This window comes from Malaclemys terrapin, chromosome 1, assembly GCF_027887155.1.
Source record: "Malaclemys terrapin pileata isolate rMalTer1 chromosome 1, rMalTer1.hap1, whole genome shotgun sequence".
NCBI lineage: Eukaryota > Metazoa > Chordata > Testudines > Emydidae > Malaclemys > Malaclemys terrapin.
Genome location: NC_071505.1, coordinates 137,672,683 through 137,692,040, shown reverse-complemented (window position 1 = coordinate 137,692,040; position 19,358 = coordinate 137,672,683). Strand labels below are relative to the sequence as shown.

Below are 19,358 nucleotides of genomic sequence, written 5' to 3'. Positions count from 1 at the left end.
GGAGGGAGCTCTCACCGCTGTCCACTCTCTGTCACAGGCTGACGGCCTTCGTCCTCAAGTCCTTCGCGCAGGCCCGCTCTCACATCTTCATCGAGGAGAAGCACATCCAGGATGCCCTGGCCTGGCTCACTGGCAAGCAGAAGGAAAACGGCTGCTTCCGCAGCTCTGGGACGCTCCTGAACAATGCCATAAAGGTGACGTATCCATCCAGCTGGCTTCCCATGGGCCTCACGGGACCCATACAGGACTCCAGTGACACGGAGAAAGTCTGCAACTGTGCATGGGAACAGCTCAGCCACTGCAGCACATGGGGCTGGGGCAGGGGGCTTGGAGATGGGATCTACCAAGGGAGGCAAGAGCTGGGGAGAACCATACTGTACATGGAGCGACCATGGGTAGGGGAAAGAAGAGGGGCAGATAGCTGGAAGCTAACATAGTGTGGGAAGAACAGGGATGTAGAACGCCCCTGGGAGGAGGGGCCAGTGGGTGGGGTTATAGGGTTAATGTCTCTCTCTATGGTTCCCTGCAGGGCGGGGTGGACGATGAGGTCACGCTCTCTGCCTACATCACCATCGCGCTGCTGGAGATTCCTCTGCCCATCACTGTACGTACCTGTAACCCCACAAGCCACAGACAGAGCTGGGGACCCCCAAGTCACAGCCTCCCATCCCGAGAGAGAAGCCTTTAAAAAAGGGGGAAATCCAGTCAGAAAAGTCTTTAAATTGAGGTCCAAATCTGGAACTGGAATTTCCCTGCAGCTTCCCTTCCCTTCCAGTCCAGGGCGCTGGTTCTGTCTCATCTCTAATCCTTTTATATGATCTTTATTTAAAAACTTTTGAGGCGGCGTTTGCTTGATCCTCTCTTACAAGCCTATAGCTTAGAGTTTTACAGATATTTAACGCTTGGGTAAATAACACTTAACCCCTTGGCAGTTGGCACCAGCCAAATGGGTCCCCATCAAGGGCTGATTTCTGTTCTCCTTCAGTTAGGTCTGCTCCACACCCAGAAATCGCACTGGCAAAAGTTTTGTCATCAGCCAGCAACCAAAAAGACTATATTGATGCAGTGAGTTGACACTGGGCCAGTTGTGCCAGCGCGTTGTGTTCAACTAGTATCAGGCCAGATTGGCAAAAGTGCGGTGCGTTGTGGGTAGGCATCCCAGTGCCCTCTGTGCCACTTTCAGCAGCACTGCCTTGTGGGGAAATGTTGCTGCGTAGCTTTCGCTGTGCTTGTGGGAAATGTTCACTCAGCACGTGGGACAAGGTAGCAAGTAGCAGGAACAGCTGTGGCTGTGGAGAATGTGCTGACTGTGTAAAAGCCAGGCGGGCTTCCCATCATTGGGCCCTTGGTTCAAAAGTGCTGCCAGACAGTCTCTGCTAAAGGGAATGTTGCACTGTGGGACTGCAGTGGAAGGACTACTTACACTGGTACTTCCAGTGAGCATACACCTTACCACTGTGCTGATATAACTCCACTGACATGGGGCTTATGCCACTCCAGAAAAGGGAGTCAGTGTGCCCCCAAAAGTGGAGGATTTTTGTCAGTAGGCAAGTTGAGTGTGAACGTGTGCCAGGCTATGCCCAGAAAAGCTGAGTTCTGTAACTTGAGTCTAGACCAGGCTTTAGATGTGTGGTGCAACTGGATGCGGTCAGACAAGACAAGTGGATGTGGCCCAACATGGCCTGCTTGTTAACATTGTCCTGATGATGGGGCAGCCAGTTCCCATCCACTGTCATTAGACTAACCTGATCCCCTGTATTTAATTGAGGAAAGTTGATGTCCTGATTAAGCCCTTCTCAGTTAGAAGGAGTATAAACCCCAAGGCATTTTGTTTTCAGGCTTTCCTGTCTCAAAACCAGCTGAACTCATTCCCTCTCTTAGCAGACACCAAGTGCTAGGAAGGTTCAGATCAAAACATTTTGAAAAAAGTTTCAAGCCACTGAAAATGGGACTGTCTGCTGGACTTTCCATTCTCAGCCATTGACGAAAACAGATGAACTGCCCTGCTGTGTATGCACCTGTGCACATTGGTATCCCTTGGAATGTCATTATGGGAAATGTCTGATTCCAAACTTTGCTTCTCAAATGTTCCTAAGGGAGTGCTGACCACAGGACAAATTTAAAGGGTCAGGTTTCTCAATACACCATCGCCATTCACCAATCACTGGTTCGCTCTGGATGCTTAGTGCTAGCCTAGTGATGCAACACAGCTGTAAACCAGCCACTACGCATTGCTGGAGTGGTGAAAGCGAGAGAGTGTCCTGGGGAATATGGCTCTGAAAGGTCAGTTATTGTTTAGAGTTACCCATGTGTCAGAAAGTCCAGAAAAAAATACTTCATAAAATGGAAAAAGTGCATATTGTTTCCTGCCTGCTGAGCTCACAGACTGAATTGACCTCCATGGTGACCTCTCCCTTCCCTCTCTCAGCCCATGTCTCTCTCCCCACACAGCACTCTGCGGTCCGTAATGCTCTGTTCTGTCTGGAGACGGCCGCAGAGCAGGGAGGAAACCACGTGTACACCAGGGCGCTACTGGCCTACGCCTTTGCCCTGGCGGGGAAGGAGGAGAAACGCAAGGCATTGCTGGACTCGCTTGACAAGGAAGCTGTGAAAGAGGGTGAGAGTTCCCGACGGGCCCTTCTCCTGCATCCCAGCCCACTGGCCCTACATCCCCCACTTGTAAGGTGACCATGTATTGAGAATCATATACAGGTGCTCAGAGGGGAAACCACAGCAGGGGAAAGTTCGGCGGGACCAGGACCAGGCGGGAGACCGTTATTTGACATGAAGAAACAAGATTGAGAGAGAGGCAGCCCAGGCAGCCAGGACCGGCCCCCGGCACATTTCTGACAGCACAGCATGTTGTATCCCTGCCCTTTTAAACTGGATCATTGATTGTATCCTTCAGTATCCAACCTATCTATTAGGTAAAATGTCAACATTCCCTTTGTATTTGTCTCCCTTGTGTTTGCCCTTTCCCTTGTCCCTGCCTTCCCTCCATTTGCCCCCTTCCTCTACTCCGGAGCTTGTTAGCTTTTCCTCTGTTTGTTTCAGTCTGTTTTCCCCTTTTCTATACTGTGAAATAACTGGTCTCTCCTTTCTTTTCCTCGTGCTCTCTTCCTCCTTCCCCCAAGTCTCCCAAACTCTCTCCTGCCTCCCATACCAAAAGCTCTCACATACTCCCTACTTCCCAGTCCACAAAATCAAAGGCATACTGTCCTGCTGTCTTGTACCTCACAAATCTCTCTCTCCCCACACACACACTGAAGCCTGCCCCAGGCACAAGCTCATGCACAAGCACGTGCAAGGTTGCCCCAGGATCCACTCACACACAGGCTCCTTCTCCCCCACCCGAAAGCCACTCACACACACACGCAGGCTGCCCCCAACCCTAGTGCACATGGGACTTGTTATGCAGGGTCCCAGCACACGCACACTCCATGTTTCCTTCCCATCACAACAGACACCTGGGTTCTCTGTCACCTGCCCCAGCCCCCACAAACACAGATCCTCAGCCCCACACTCATAGGCCTCATGCAGGTGAGGAAACTCACTGTGTTAGAAAATGCATTAGCTGACACACTGCTAAAGACAACTCAGCACCTAGTCTAGACAGGATCAGCTGGGGTGAAAAACAGCAGCTGGTCGTGGCCAACCAGATCACATTAGGTGCCAGTAGCTCACCTGAGGGCACCCCATAGCCTAAATTTACAAATAGCAAATGAATTTATAAGCCATCGCTGTCTATGCTAGGTGCCAAGTATTCTTGACCAGTGTGCTGCTTAATGCATTTTCTTTTCTAACACAGAGCATTTCCCCAGGGTAGATGGACCTTCAGGCCTTGTCTACCCTCAAAATTCGTTCTGCTGTATCTGTACTGGTATAGTTAAAGTGGTGTGACTCCCCCAGTGTGGATACAATTATAGCAGTGTGAAGGTGTTCATACCAATAGAACTGTTCCCGTACAGCTCTACCAGTACAAGACACCTTCATGCTGGTATAACTGTGCCCAGACTAGAGGTACCAGTAGAAAAGTCACAGCCCTAACCAAAATAGTTGTAATGGCACAAAATCTGTGTGTTGGCCAGGTCTTAGAAGTGTCTTTTCTCCCTTCCACCATTCTTGAGTGTCTCTCCCCTCCTCCCCAACCATGTGTGCAGATTCTCTCCCTCCCTTTCCTGCCCTCCTCCCTAGGACCTCTCACCCAAGGTTTTTCTTTCCTTCTCCCCTGGCTTCTCCTTCCCTGTCCCTCTCCCCGCTCCTTTGGGTCCAGACCGTCGCTACCCTCCTCTCCCCCTTTGCCTCAGGAGGATTCCTGTCTCCCCCGCCCCCCAGGACTGTTGCCCATTTTGAAGAGGGAGCCTGTTGCTGGAGGAGGAAGCAGCTCAATGACATCTAGCTTCCTCCCTCCGCCCCCACAGGCTCTGGTGGCTACAGCAGCCCAGGGGTGGGCCAGCACCGAGAGCAGCTCAGGGGGCAGTAGGTGAGGCAGAGGATGGTTTGGTCCAAGGGGCATTACATGGAGAGAAGCATCAAGGGGGCACATTTTAGGACACTGGGAGATGCCTTACAGCTCCCAGTACATAGAGGTCATCACCAGGGAGAAGAGATTTGGGCCTGGGTCCCCTTTCCCTAGGGCAAGTTCCTGTGGGGATGGTTTGATTGTTGCTTTTCTTAAGGCGCTGAAATATTCATATAAAGACAAAGGGAACTTTTTTAAAACGAGAGCTGGGGCCGGGGCTGCCGGTGCCTAACTTTTCAGTGACACAGGTGTATCTGAGAGTCCCACCCCCCACACCTCAGTGCTGTGAGTGAGCATATTGTGAAACCCTGACCAAATGGTACCATTCCCACTGAGCAATAGCACAGCTCTGCCAGTGTCTTTGCTAGCTCCGCTCCATTTCTCACTCCAAGCACTGCTCCTCGCTCTGAACACTCGTTCCATGGGAGCGATGGCCCCTGGTCAGCACAGAGTGATGTCTGCTCCCTACAGCAAGAGACAAACGAAGAGGAGAAGCCTGATGTTTGGACTGATAAAATGAAAAAACAGATCATTCTGGGGGGCCCAAAATAAGGTCCTGGTGTCCCAGGAAATCCCAGGAAGAACTGGGACTGTGCTGGTAAGAAAAGGACTTATGGGCTCTTCACCCCACTGGAGTGGGGTGTGACCGTCACTGCTGTAACCCTTTGGCCTTGAGCGCCTGGGGCCACTTAGCGACCTCACACTTTTTGAATCAAAGAGCCCAATAAAGGCTGCTACTGTCCATTCCTGGGATGTGCCTTCATAAGATAAAAGGGATGTAGGCACAGAGGTGGCAGCCTGATTAGTCACTGAGTGTTCGTACCACAAGGTTTGTATAAATCCACTAGACCAGCAAGTGAGGGACTATTTAATCCTTTCACGTCTCATGTCAATATGCCAAACGAGCACAGGGGACTCTGTTCTCCCACCCGCAGCAGCAGAAGGTCAATAACCCCCTTAGAAATGGCATGTACTAAGCATCTTTATTTCCTTCTCTCCTGCCCTCCCTCTCCCTTCTCCCGCTGCAGATGGCTCCATTCACTGGCAGAGGCCTGGGAAGGAGCCGAAAGCTGATCTCCCCTTCTATCACCCCCGTGCTCCTTCCGCCGAGGTGGAGATGACGTCCTACGTGCTCCTCACTTACCTCACCACTCAGCCGGCGCCATCCCAAGATGACCTGTCATTAGCAGCTCAAATTGCAAAGTGGATCAGCAAGCAGCAGAATCCCAATGGGGGCTTCTCCTCCACCCAGGTGAGCTGTTCCCATCCCCAGCCTCAGACACCCAGGGCAGGAGTGGGAGGCAGACAGGAGAGGGCAAGAGACAGACAAGTAATCCAGGGGGAGGGGAAGGCTGACCTGGGGAGAGGGAAGGGGTGGCAGTCTCCTGGCTGTATAGTTTAATTTAGATCATAGGATAGTCACAGCATGGAGCATGGCTACATCAGATACCCACAGGCCCAGGGGGGCTAATGAGGCAGGAGACTGGACGAGTGATGCTTCTGTGTATGGAGGACAGAAGAGTCACCCTGAGCACTCACAAGGTAGTGCAGTGCCATCCCCAGCTCCCCCCAGCATTGACCCCATCCAGCCAGGCCAATTCAGCTCAGGAGCAGAGGCCTTCCCAGAGAAGCAGCAGCAGCCAGTCACTGCCGGACATACCTGAAAGGGAGGAGGGGAGCATCATCCAGAGTGACAACCAAACAGGAGGTGCCACCTCCCCCTTTGAGCAGGTGCAGGCCATGCTGGTGCTTGGAGGCTGGGACCTCAGGGAGTGACCTCTCTAGACAGGACCAATCATTGGCCCCATGTTCTACCATTTCCCTGGTTGGCTTGATACCCAAAGGGCTGAAAGACTTTCTCATACTCCATTACTGAGCCTCCTGGCTGCCTCACCAGGGTCCTCTCTGAGCTACAGGCAGCTCCTATTTCACCTGGTCCTGAACTGTCCCTTCGGGGCAAGGGTGGTGGCATCTTCCCTCAGATGCCTGTGGTGGAGTGTCAGAGTTCCCAAGGCCTAGGTTCCATAAGGTACTTAGACACTTGGCTGCTTTCAGTGGGAGAAAGGTGCTTAAATACCTTTGAGGATCTGGGCCCAAGGGAATAGAGTGAATGGCTTGTGGGAGTGAGGAGTGGAAATGGGAAAATCAGGGCACTGCTGTGTAGGAAGAGCCAGTGGAGTGGGGGCTCCAGGCCCATAGAAATGGCTCATTCATCCCCTTGGGCACCTGGGCCCATCTCTTGTCTGGTAGGACACAGTGGTGGCGCTCCAGGCACTGTCCCGATATGGAGTCTCCACCTATGCCAAGAGCGGAGGAGCATCCACAGTGACCCTGCAATCCACAGGGAACTTCCAGTCCCAGTTCCAGGTGGATCACACGAACCGTCTGTTGCTCCAGCGTGTGGCACTGCCAGAGGTGCCAGGGGACTACAGCACGGGGGTGACAGGAGAAGGATGTGTCTACGTGCAGGTGAGGGGCCCTGGGGCAAGTGGAGAGGGAGAGGCTGCTGCTGAGGGGAGCCCATCTCATTCCCATTGGAGATGGCAAGATGGGGTGGATTGGGGAGGGAGGGAAGGAAAAGAGAGGAAGAGATGGGGGAGAGGAGGAGAAAATAGGAAAGAGGTGTGAGGAGGAGAGAGAGTTGACAGAGAGAGTTGGGGAAGTGGGAGAGAGAGAGAAGAGATAAAGGAAAGAATGAAACTGAGCAGAAGGAAGGAGATACAGGAGATGGACAGATGGAGACACACAGAGAACCATATATTCTCTTTCAGACCAGCCTGAGGTACAATGTGCTCCCCAAGCCGGGCGAGGCGCCATTCGCGCTGGAGGTGCACACAGTCCCCAAGACATGTGACAGCGCCAGGGCTCAAAGGACCTTTAACATCGCCATAAACATCAGGTAACTCCCTGTCATAACTATAAAGGGAAGGGTAATAGCTGTCCTGTGTACAGTACTATAAATCCCTCCTGGCCAGAGACTCCAAAATCCTTTTCCCTGTAAAGGGTTAAGAAGCTCAGGTAACCTGGCTGGCATCTGACCTAAAGGACCAATAAGGGGACAAGATACTTTCAAATCTTGGGGGGGGGGGAAGGCTTTTGTTTGTGTTCTTTGTTTGGGAGTGTGTTCGTTCTCGGGGACTGAGAGGGACCAGACATCAATCCAGGTTCTCCACATCTTTCTAAACAAGCCTCTCCTATTTCAAACTTGTAAGTAAATAGCCAGGCAAGGCGTGTTAGTTTTCCTTTGTTTTCTCAACTTGTAAATGTACCTTTTACTAGAGTGTTTCTCTTTGTTTGCTGTACTTTGAACCTGAGACTAGAGGGGAGTCCTCTGAGCTCTTTAAGTTTGATTACCCTGTAAGGTTGATTTCCATACTGATTTTACAGAGATGATTTTTACCTTTTTCTTTAATTAAAAACCTTCTTTTTAAGAACCTGATTGATTTTTTCCTTGTTTTAGATCCAAAGGGGTTTTGGATCTTGATTCACCAGGAGTTGGTGGGAGGAAGGAGGGGAATGGTTAATTTCCCCTTGTTTTAAATCCAAGGGGTTGGATTTGTTTTCACCAGGGATTTGGTGAAGGTTTTTCAAGGTTTCCCAGGGAGGGAATCCATTGAAAATGGTGGCAGCCGAACCAGAGCTAAGCTGGTAATTAAGCTTAGAAGTTTTTATGCAGGCCCCTACATTTGTACCCTAAAGTTCAAAGTGGGGATCTCAGTCCTGACATGGTGAATAGCGGTGGGATCATTTTAAACCCAAAAGCCAGTGAGATTTTTTTTTCCTTCTAGCTGCTTGGAAAGCCGAGCTGGAAGTAGATAGATGCATATCTTATCTCTCCTTGCCTGAAGGCAGAGGTGTTAAGTTTTTTTTACAGGTCCTTTGTTAAGAGAAGGGTTCAATTAGCAAATGACTGGTAAAAGGTATTTACAAGCTGAATTGTTTTTTTTTCTTTTTACATCCTCCAGAGTAGCTAGTTAGAAAGTTACTGTTAACTCTGCAGCAGCCAGAGCTGAGAGCTTCCCAGTTTGTCAACTGCAAAGGGGGTGACCCAGCACAAGAAAACAGGAAAATGACTACCAAAGAAGAAAAAGCCAAAGAGGAAGCCCACAAGAGAGAGATAGAGCTGAGAGACAGAGAGGAGAAAGCCAAAGAGGGGGCTCACAAGAGAGAGATGGAGCTAAAAGAAAGAGAAGAAAAAGCCAAAAAGGAGGCCCATGAAAGAGAGATGGAGCTGGAAAAAGCCAAAGAGGAGGCTCACAAGAGAACTATGGAGCTGAAAGAGAAAGAGATGGAGGAGAGAGAAAAAGAAAGGAAGCATGAACTGGAAGTAGCAAAAGCTAAGCAGGATGCACCAGCCAATGCTAACAACCCCCCTCCAGGTACCACTTCCCATCCCAGAAAATTCCCCATCTACAAGGCAGGCGATGATACTGAGGCCTTCTTAGAAAATTTTGAAAGGGCCTGCCTTGGATACAGCATCACTGCAGACCAGTACATGGTAGAGCTGAGGCCGCAGCTCAGTGGACCCTTAGCAGAGGTGGCGGCTGAAATGCCTAAGGAACACATGAACAGTTATGAACTTTTTAAAAACAAGGCCAAACTCAGAATGGGGCTAACACCCGAGCATGCCCGTCGGCGGTTCAGAGCCCTAAAGTGGAAACCGGATGTGTCATTTACCCGTCATGCCTACCACATTGACAAAAATTGTGATGCCTGGGTATCAGGAGCAAATGTTAAATCTCTGGAAGATCTGCTTTCCCTAGTAAAAATGGAGCAGTTTTTAGAGGGTGTTCCTGAGGAAATAGAAAGGTACATCCTAGATAGGAAGCCCAAAACTGTAACTGAGGCGGGGGAGATTGGAGCCCAATGGGTGGAGGTGGCAGAAAAGAAAAAAACTAGTAGCAGTTGGAGCGAATATCAGAAGGGGCAAGCCGAAACAAAACCTTACCACCGGGGACAACCCCAGGCCCCACCCACATCCCAAGGGAAACCCCAGACGCCTTCTCACCCCACCACACCAGTCTCCACCAACCAACCTCGTCCCAGTGATACCTTAGCAGGGCGATGTTTTAAATGTAATGAACTGGGACATATAAAGGCTCACTGCCCCAAGAACCCCAACCGATTACAGTTCATTACACCCCAATCACCCCAAAGATCCCCAAACCCAGATGCCTCTCTCATACCCTCGGAGCGAAGGGAAACCTTGAGAGTGGGCGGAAAGAAGGTTACCGCTTGGAGGGACACTGGGGCTCAAGTGTCAACTATCCACCAATCCCTAGTGGACCCCAAACTCATCAACCCAGAGGCTACAGTGACAATTCAACCCTTCGTGTCACAATCTGTAACCTTGCCTACAGCCACGTTGCATGTCCAGTACAAGGGCTGGTCAGGAATGTGGACTTTTGCAGTCTATGACAATTATCCCATTCCCATGTTGCTGGGGGAAGACTTGGCCAACCATGTGAAGCTAGCCAAGAGGGTGGGAATAGTCACCCGCAGTCAGGCTAAGCAAGCTTTCACCCCCATCCCTGTTCCTGAGCCGTCCACCAGGGCCCCGTCTGTGTTACCGGAGACCCAGACAAAGGTGGTGGAACTGGATCCCCTGCCAACGACTGCAACAGCCGTAGTGGATCCAATCCCAGAGACCCAGCCACAGCCAGTCCCAGAACCGGAACTGGCAACGCAACCAGCACCAGAACCATTGCCAGCCCTGAGTCCAGCGCTTGCAAACCCGTCTACAACTCCAACGCCAGAGGGCACCAGCGAGCCTAAACTGGCAGAAGCAGCAGATAACCCTACCCAAGAGGCTCAGCCAGAGCCTGAGTTACCACATAGTGCACCAGCGGACAGCGGTTCACAGTCAATGGAAACAGCCCCAGCACCTGCATCGCTTCCAGAGGGACCAAGCCCCAGTCCACAGTCCAAGGAGGAACTGATGTCTCCAGCATCAAGGGAACAGTTCCAGGCCGAGCAGGAAGCAGATGACGGCCTTCAGAAAGCTTGGGCGGCGGCGCGGAGCACCCCACCGCCTCTCAGCTCTTCTAACCGATCCCGGTTTGTTGTAGAACAAGGACTTTTATACAAGGAGACTCTTTCTGGTGGGCACCAGGAAGACTGGCATCCTCAAAGGCAGTTGGTAGTTCCCACTAAGTATCGGGTAAAGCTCTTGAGCTTAGCCCATGATCATCCCAGTGGCCATTCTGGGGTGAACAGAACCAAAGACTGGTTGGGGAAGTCCTTCCACTGGGAGGGAATGGGCAAGGACGTTGCTAATTATGTCCGGTCTTGTGAGGTGTGCCAACGAGTGGGAAAACCCCAAGACCAGGTTAAAGCCCCTCTCCAGCCACTACCCATAATTGAGGTCCCATTTCAGCGCGTAGCTGTGGATATTCTGGGTCCTTTCCCAAAGAAGACACCCAGAGGAAAGCAGTACGTACTGACTTTCATGGATTTTGCTACCCGTTGGCCGGAAGCAGTACCCTTAAGCAACACCAGGGCTAAAAGTGTGTGCCAGGCATTAACAGACATTTTTGCCAGGGTAGGTTGGCCCTCCGACATCCTTACAGATTCGGGAACTAACTTCCTGGCAGGAACCATGGAAAACCTGTGGGAAGCTCATGGGGTGAATCACTTGGTTGCCACCCCTTACCACCATGAAACCAATGGCCTGGTGGAGAGGTTTAATGGAACTTTGGGGGCCATGATACGTAAATTTGTAAATGAACACTCCAATGATTGGGACCTAGTGTTGCAGCAGTTGCTTTTTGCCTACAGGGCTGTACCACATCCCAGTTTAGGGTTTTCACCATTTGAACTTGTGTATGGCCGTGAGGTTAAGGGGCCATTACAGTTGGTGAAGCAGCAATGGGAGGGGTTTACGCCTTCTCCAGGAACAAACATTCTAGACTTTGTAAGCAACCTACAAAACACCCTCCGACATTCTTTGGCCCTTGCTAAAGAAAACCTAAAGGATGCTCAGGAAGAGCAAAAGGCCTGGTATGATAAACATTCCCGAGAACGGTCCTTCAAAGTAGGAGACCAAGTCATGGTCTTAAAGGCAATCCAGGCCCATAAAATGGAAGCGTCGTGGGAAGGACCATTCACGGTCCAGGAGCGCCTAGGAGCTGTGAACTATCTCATAGCCTCCCCCACCTCCAACATAAAGCCTAAAGTATACCATGTTAATTCTCTTAAGCCCTTTTATTCCAGAGAATTAAACGTTTGCCAGTTTACAGCCCAGGAAACAGATGACGCGGAGTGGCCTGAAGGTGTCTACTACGAAGGAAAAAAGGATGGTGGCGTGGAAGAGGTGAACCTCTCCATGACCCTTGGCCGTCTGCAGCGACAGCAGATCAAGGAGCTGTGCACAAGCTTTGCACCAATTTTCTCAGCCACTCCAGGATGGACCGAACGGGCATACCACTCCATTGACACAGGTAATGCTCACCCTATTAGAACCCCACCCTACCGGGAGTCACCTCATGCCAAAACTGCTATACAAAGGGAGATCCAGGACATGCTACAGATGGGTATAATCCGCCCCTCTAAGAGTGCATGGGCATCTCCAGTGGTTCTAGTTCCCAAACCAGATGGGGAAATACGCTTTTGCGTGGACTACCGTAAGCTAAATGCTGTAACTCGTCCTGACAACTATCCAATGCCACGCACAGATGAGCTATTGGAGAAATTGGGACATGCCCAATTCATCTCTACTTTAGACTTAACCAAGGGGTACTGGCAAGTACCACTAGATGAACCCGCTAAGGAAAGGTCAGCCTTCGTCACCCAGGCAGGGGTGTATGAATTCAATGTACTCCCTTTCGGGTTGCAAAATGCACCCGCCACCTTCCAAAGACTTGTAGATGGTCTCCTAGCGGGATTGGGAGAATCTGCAGTTGCCTACCTCGATGATGTGGCCATTTTTTCTGATTCATGGGTAGAGCACATGGAGCACCTGGAAAAAGTTTTCGAGCGCATCCAGCAGGCAGGACTAACTGTTAAGGCTAAAAAGTGTCAAATAGGCCAAAACAGAGTGACTTACCTGGGGCACCAGGTGGGTCAAGGAACTATAAATCCCATACAGGCCAAAGTGGATGCTATCCAAAAGTGGCCGGTTCCAAAGTCTAAGAAACAGGTCCAATCCTTCTTAGGCTTGGCTGAATATTATAGGCGATTTGTACCCCACTACAGCCAAATCGCCGCCCCGCTGACAGACCTAACCAGAAAGAAACAGCCAAATGCAGTTCAGTGGACTAATGAGTGTCAAAAGGCCTTTAACCAGCTTAAGGCAACACTCATGTCTGACCCTGTGCTAAGGGCCCCAGACTTTGACAAACCGTTCCAAGTAACCACAGATGCGTCCGAGCGAGGCGTGGGAGCAGTTTTAATGCAGGAAGGACCGGATCAAGAATTCCATCCCGTCGTATTTCTCAGTAAGAAACTGTCTGAGAGGGAAAGCCATTGGTCAATCAGCGAAAAGGAATGCTATGCCATTGTGTATGCGCTGGAAAAGCTACGCCCATATGTTTGGGGACGGCGTTTCCAACTACAAACAGACCATGCTGCGCTACAGTGGCTTCATACCGCCAAGGGAAATAACAAAAAACTTCTTCGGTGGAGTTTAGCTCTCCAAGATTTTGATTTTGAAATACAACACATTTCGGGAGCTTCTAACAAAGTGGCTGATGCACTCTCCCGGGAAAGTTTCCCAGAGTTAACTGGTTAACAATTGTTTTTGGAATAAAACATATTGTTAGTTTTTATATAATCAGTAGTATGTCTAAAGGTACATGTGTCTTATTAACTCTGTTTTCTCCTAGAACTCCAGGAAGAAATCACAGCCAGTGTGGAACCGAACATCCAACACTATCTGTGATTTGGGGGGCGTGTCATAACTATAAAGGGAAGGGTAATAGCTGTCCTGTGTACAGTACTATAAATCCCTCCTGGCCAGAGACTCCAAAATCCTTTTCCCTGTAAAGGGTTAAGAAGCTCAGGTAACCTGGCTGGCATCTGACCTAAAGGACCAATAAGGGGACAAGATACTTTCAAATCTTGGGGGGGGAAGGCTTTTGTTTGTGTTCTTTGTGTGGGAGTGTGTTCGTTCTCGGGGACTGAGAGGGACCAGACATCAATCCAGGTTCTCCACATCTTTCTAAACAAGCCTCTCCTATTTCAAACTTGTAAGTAAATAGCCAGGCAAGGCGTGTTAGTTTTCCTTTGTTTTCTCAACTTGTAAATGTACCTTTTACTAGAGTGTTTCTCTTTGTTTGCTGTACTTTGAACCTGAGACTAGAGGGGAGTCCTCTGAGCTCTTTAAGTTTGATTACCCTGTAAGGTTGATTTCCATACTGATTTTACAGAGATGATTTTTACCTTTTTCTTTAATTAAAAACCTTCTTTTTAAGAACCTGATTGATTTTTTCCTTGTTTTAGATCCAAAGGGGTTTTGGATCTTGATTCACCAGGAGTTGGTGGGAGGAAGGAGGGGAATGGTTAATTTCCCCTTGTTTTAAATCCAAGGGGTTGGATTTGTTTTCACCAGGGATTTGGTGAAGGTTTTTCAAGGTTTCCCAGGGAGGGAATCCATTGAAAATGGTGGCAGCCGAACCAGAGCTAAGCTGGTAATTAAGCTTAGAAGTTTTTATGCAGGCCCCTACATTTGTACCCTAAAGTTCAAAGTGGGGATCTCAGTCCTGACACTCCCCCTCGCAGGGCCGGACCTTCCGGAGCAGCCCTAGGGCTGGGGACGAGTCATTCCAGAGGTGAGGGGAGCCCCCAGAAAAGTTGATACAAATCAATATTTTTCCAAAAATTAAATTAATTGCAATTGCTCTTTTCAATGTCAATCAGATTTTGTATTTCTGTGTTGCCAGCTCTTTACTTTCTCCCGCTAAATTGTTAGAGTGATTGTTTTGGGCTTGTTTCTCTGAGACTGAAAAAGACAAGTCAGCATCTTAGTAACACCCTTAATGTGAGAGCAACACAAACTCAGACATAAAACTGCCCGGCCAGTAGCCTGTCCTCTATCTGCAACCACCACCACCCTCCCACAGAGCGAACTGCCCCCAGTCACAGCAGCTGAATGCTTTGACCCGGCCATTCTCCTTCACCAGGATTTACAGGCCAAGTTCAATCAGACTTGTGCTCCTAAACCATTTCAGTGCTTTTACAATACCCACCCTTAGATGCCAGAATATGGGCTTCGGAGCCTAAGGACAAGTCTACACTTAAAACACTGCTGTAGCACTTGAATGAAGACGCTCTACACCGACAGCAGAGAGCTCTCCCATCGGCGTAGTTATTCCATCTCCCTGAGAGGCACTAGCTATGTTGACAGGCGAAGCTCTCTCACCAACCTAGCTTTGTCTACATGGGGGGTTAGATCCATATAACTACATCACTTGGGTTGGGATTTTTCACACCCTAGAGTGACATAGGTATAGGTCTGTAGTGTAGACCAGACCTAACTTTAAGCTCCTATTTTTGAAAGTGCATATCAAAAAGCTCACAATGACTTAGCTAGTGTATTGAAATAACTTCCTAGTGCTAACACTGAACCAGTTTGGATCTGAAGTGACAGAGATTTTATGCTACTAAGGGAGAATTTTCTACTAAAAATACAGTTTATATATCCTACTTTCAGGGCTCCTAAGAGGGTAAGGAGCATCCTCTTATTCATATTCTTTCCATTTGCTTGCTGCTTCCATTAGTATCCAGTACATGGCATTTGTGTATAACAAATTTCTTCAATTCTTTTCTTATTGGAGGCTGTTTGTTTGATTCATTTCAAGGACTCAAGTATCAGAGGGGTAGCCGTGTTAGTCTGAATCTGTAAAAAGCAACAGAGGGTCCTGTGGCACCTTTGAGACTAACAGAAGTATAGGGAGCATGATGCTCCCTATACTTTTGTTAGTCTCAAAGGTGCCACAGGACCCTCTGTTGCATTTCAAGGACTGTATTTCATTTTTAGCCCCTACTATCAATTAGGATCCCTGCTTTTAAGCAATTTCTGTCACTTTCCCAGGTTATACCCTGGTTTATATCTTTTACCATTTCTTCTTCCTTGTGCCAGACAATTCCTATTACTGTTAGACCACAGCAATTATTTACAATGAAAACCAACAAAATCCCTTATAATCTTCTAAATTTGGAGGACACACTCCACACATTCTTTTATTGTACATAAGCATTTCACATTATGTATTAGAACAAGAAATATTTTGCACATATAGAATGTTGCAAGTTTGAATTTAATAATGATTCAAGATTGTCAGATAACAAGCTCAAATGAGATTATTTAACCAAAGATTAATACAGCTCTGTACAGAATACAGAAAGAAGGTCCATCTAGCCCAATATCCTGTTTTCCAACATTGGCTGGTACCAGATGCTTCAGAGGGAATGAACAGAACAGGGCAATTATTGAGTGATCCATCCCCTTTCGTCCAGGCCCAACTTCTGGCAGTAAGATTTAGGAACACCCAAGAGCATGAGGTTGCGTCCTTGACCATCTTGGCTAATACCCACTGATGGACCTATCCGCCATGAATTTATCTAATTCTTTTTTGAACCCTGTTATATTTTTGATCTTCACAACATCACCTGGCAACGAGTTTCACAGGTTGACTGTGCACTGTTTGAAGAAGTACTTCCTTTTGTTTGTTTTAAGTTTGCTGCCCATTAAATTCATTGGGTAACTCCTGGTTCTTTTGTTATGTGAAGGGCTAAATAACACTTCCTTATTCACTTTCTCCACACCATTCATGATTTTATAGACCTCTGTCATATCTCCCCCATTAGTCATCTCTTTTCTAAGCTGAACACTTCCAGTCTTTCTAATCTTTTCTCATATGGAAGCTGTTCCATACCCTTAATCATTTGTGTGGGCTCTCTCTGTATTTTTTCTAATATATCTTTTTTGAGATTGGGCAACCAGAACTGCATGCGGTATTTAAGATGTGGCATAAAATGGATTTATACAGTGGCGTTATATTTTCTGTCTTAATATCTGTCCCATCCCTAACACCCCTGACATTCTGGTCCCTAACACTCTGTTAGCTTTTCTGAAGGCTGCTACACACTGAGCAGATTTTTTTTCAGGGCTCCAAGATCTTTTTCTTGAGCGGTAACTGCTAATTTAGACTCCATCATTTTATATGTATGTTGGAATTATGTCTTCCAATGCGCATTACTTTGCATTTATCAACATTGAATTTCCGTCTGCCATGTTTTTGCCCAGTCACCCAGTTTTGTGAGATCCCTTTGTAATTCTTCGCAGTCAGCTTTGGACTTAACTATCCTGAATAATGTTGTATTATCTGAAAAGCTTGCCACCTCACTGTTTACCCGAGCCCAGCGAGGGGAAATTAGCATGGGGAAATAGTTTAGTTTGTGTAATGACTCATCCACTCCCAGTCTTTATTCAAGCCTAATTTAATGGTGTCCATTTTGCAAATTAATTCCAGTTCTGCAGTTTCTCGTTGGAGTCTGTTTTTGAAGTTTTTTTGTTGAATAATTGCGACTTTTAGGTCTGTAATAGAGTGACCAGGGAGATTGAAGTGTTCTCTGACTCATTTTTGAATGTTATAATTCTTGATGTCTGATTTGTGTCCATTTGTTCTTTTGCGTAGAGATTGTGGTTTAGCCAATGTACATGGTAGAGGGGCATTGCTGGCGCATGATGGCATATATCACATTGGTAGATGTGCAGGTGAACGAGCCCCTGATGGTGTGGCTGATCTGATTAGGTCCTATGATGGTGTTCCCTGAATAGATATGTGGACAGAGTTGGCAACGGGCTTTGTGGCAAGGATAGGTTCCTGGGTTAGTGTTTTTGTTGTGTGGTGTTTGGTTGCTGGTGAGTATTTGCTTCAGGTTGGGGGACTGTCTGTAAGCGAGCACTGGCCTGTCTCCCAAGATCGGAATCACCCTTGTCCACATGCTTGTTGACCCTCCTCAAAGAATTCTAATGGATGGGTGAGGCATGATTTCCCTTTACAGAAGCCATGTTGATTCTTCCCCAACAAATTGTGTTCATCTATTTCTGATAAGTCTGTTCTTTACTATAGTTTCAACCAATTTACCCGATACTGAAATTAATCTTACCGGCCTGTAATTGCCAGGATCACCAATGGAGCCTTTTTAAAAAATTGGCAAATTACTTTAGTTATCCGCTAGTCATCTGGTACAGACGCTGATTTAAGAAATAGGTTATGTACCACAGTTAGTAGTTCTGCAATTTCCTATTTGAGTTCCTTCTGAACTCTTGAGTGAATACCATCTGGTCCTGATGACTATTTACTGCTTAATCTATCTATTTATTCCAAAACCTCCTCCATTAACAGCTCAGACTGGGACAGTTCCTCAGATTTGGCACCCAACAAGAATGGCTCAAGTATAAGAATTTCCCTCACATCCTCTGCAGTTAAGACCAATGCAAAGAATTCATTTAGCTTCTCCACAACGTCCTTTTCTTCCTTGAGTGCTCCTTTACCTTGATTGTCCAGTGACCCCACTGATGTTTGTCAGGCTTCCTGCTTCCGATGTACTTAAAAAAAATTGCTGTTAGTTTTTAAGCCTTTTGCTAGTTGCTCTTCAAATTCTTTTTTGGCCTGCCTAATTTTACTTTTACACTTGATTTGCCATAGTTTATGTTCTTTTCTATTTTCCTCTGTCGGATGTGACTTCCAGTTTTTAAAAGATGTCCTTTTATTCTCTAACAACCTCTTTGACTCTGTTGTTTAGCCACAGTGGCACTTTTTTGGTCCTCTTACTTTTTTTTATTTGGGATATACATATAATTTGAGCCTCTATTATGGTGTTTTTAAAAAATTGCAGGCATTTCACTCTTGTGACTCACTGTCACTATTCAAGTCAGGTGGTCAGTAGCATATTCCTACTGCTGTACTCTTATTATTCAAACATGGAATTTATATCCACAGGGATTCTATGGTACAGTTTGTTACATTTAAGATTTTTACTATAGTCGACTGTTTCTTTCACATATATTCCCTTCTTCTGTACCTGGTGGAATGCTGAGAGTGTTCATTCCCAAACTAACTTTCCAACGGTCTTTCCTTTTATACAGTGTGAGATAAAGAAACTTCTTTTTGGAGGAAAAAGTACTTTCCCATGATTATTTTTACCATGTGTTCTGTTTTCCTAGTTGCTGATGGAATTTCCTTTATGAGCCTCCAATTACCTAACTGAAGAGTGAAAAGGAATCTCTAATCCAGTCATTATTACTAACAGCTGTAACAACTGAAAGTTCTTAATGAGTTAAACGTGTTTCAATAGGTCATTATTCCATCCATTATAGAACCCATCTGTAATAACAAATACCTCTTATCAATCACAGAACATAATTGGATCATAAGCATCCCTTATTAAATACCCAGTCTTGTTTATGATAACATACTTCTGTAGATACCTTTCAGTAGTTTTGAGGGGTTTCCTTCCCTTGCTGTCTGAGCTATATTAGTGAAGTTGGGGTAAAAACCAGAGTAAACGATTGCATTCATTCCATCATCTTCCCTTCACTGTTGGGTTAGTTTCAATATGTATATGGCAATAACTATATAGATACACAAAATGAAAAGGCTTTTGGTTAGTATATAAAACTATTACGAGAGTTTAACATACAAAAATCATAAAAGGTTAATATTTACTAGCAAGAACAATGTTCAGCTTCTAATTTGGGGTGGAAAGATAATCGTTTGGATTTCTTGGGGAAACGGGCAATTCACCCAATTTGACCTTCAATCTTACAGCCACACTTCTGGTTTGTTTAACTTACAGCTTCCCCACCCATCTCTTGGGCCACTTTGCATAG

General features: G+C 47.3%; 1 protein-coding gene across 1 annotated transcript in view; it reads left to right on the top strand.

Annotated features, from left to right (window-relative positions):
• LOC128832258 (alpha-2-macroglobulin-like) overlaps nucleotides 1-19,358 on the top strand; it is a 75,494-nt gene that overhangs the window by 22,925 nt on the left and 33,211 nt on the right. The window contains exons 19-24 of the mRNA XM_054019537.1: nucleotides 38-194; nucleotides 530-604; nucleotides 2,452-2,617; nucleotides 5,551-5,774; nucleotides 6,773-6,991; nucleotides 7,294-7,421. Coding sequence (XP_053875512.1) covers nucleotides 38-194; nucleotides 530-604; nucleotides 2,452-2,617; nucleotides 5,551-5,774; nucleotides 6,773-6,991; nucleotides 7,294-7,421 — 969 coding nt within the window. The remainder of the gene's footprint in view (nucleotides 1-37; nucleotides 195-529; nucleotides 605-2,451; nucleotides 2,618-5,550; nucleotides 5,775-6,772; nucleotides 6,992-7,293; nucleotides 7,422-19,358) is intronic.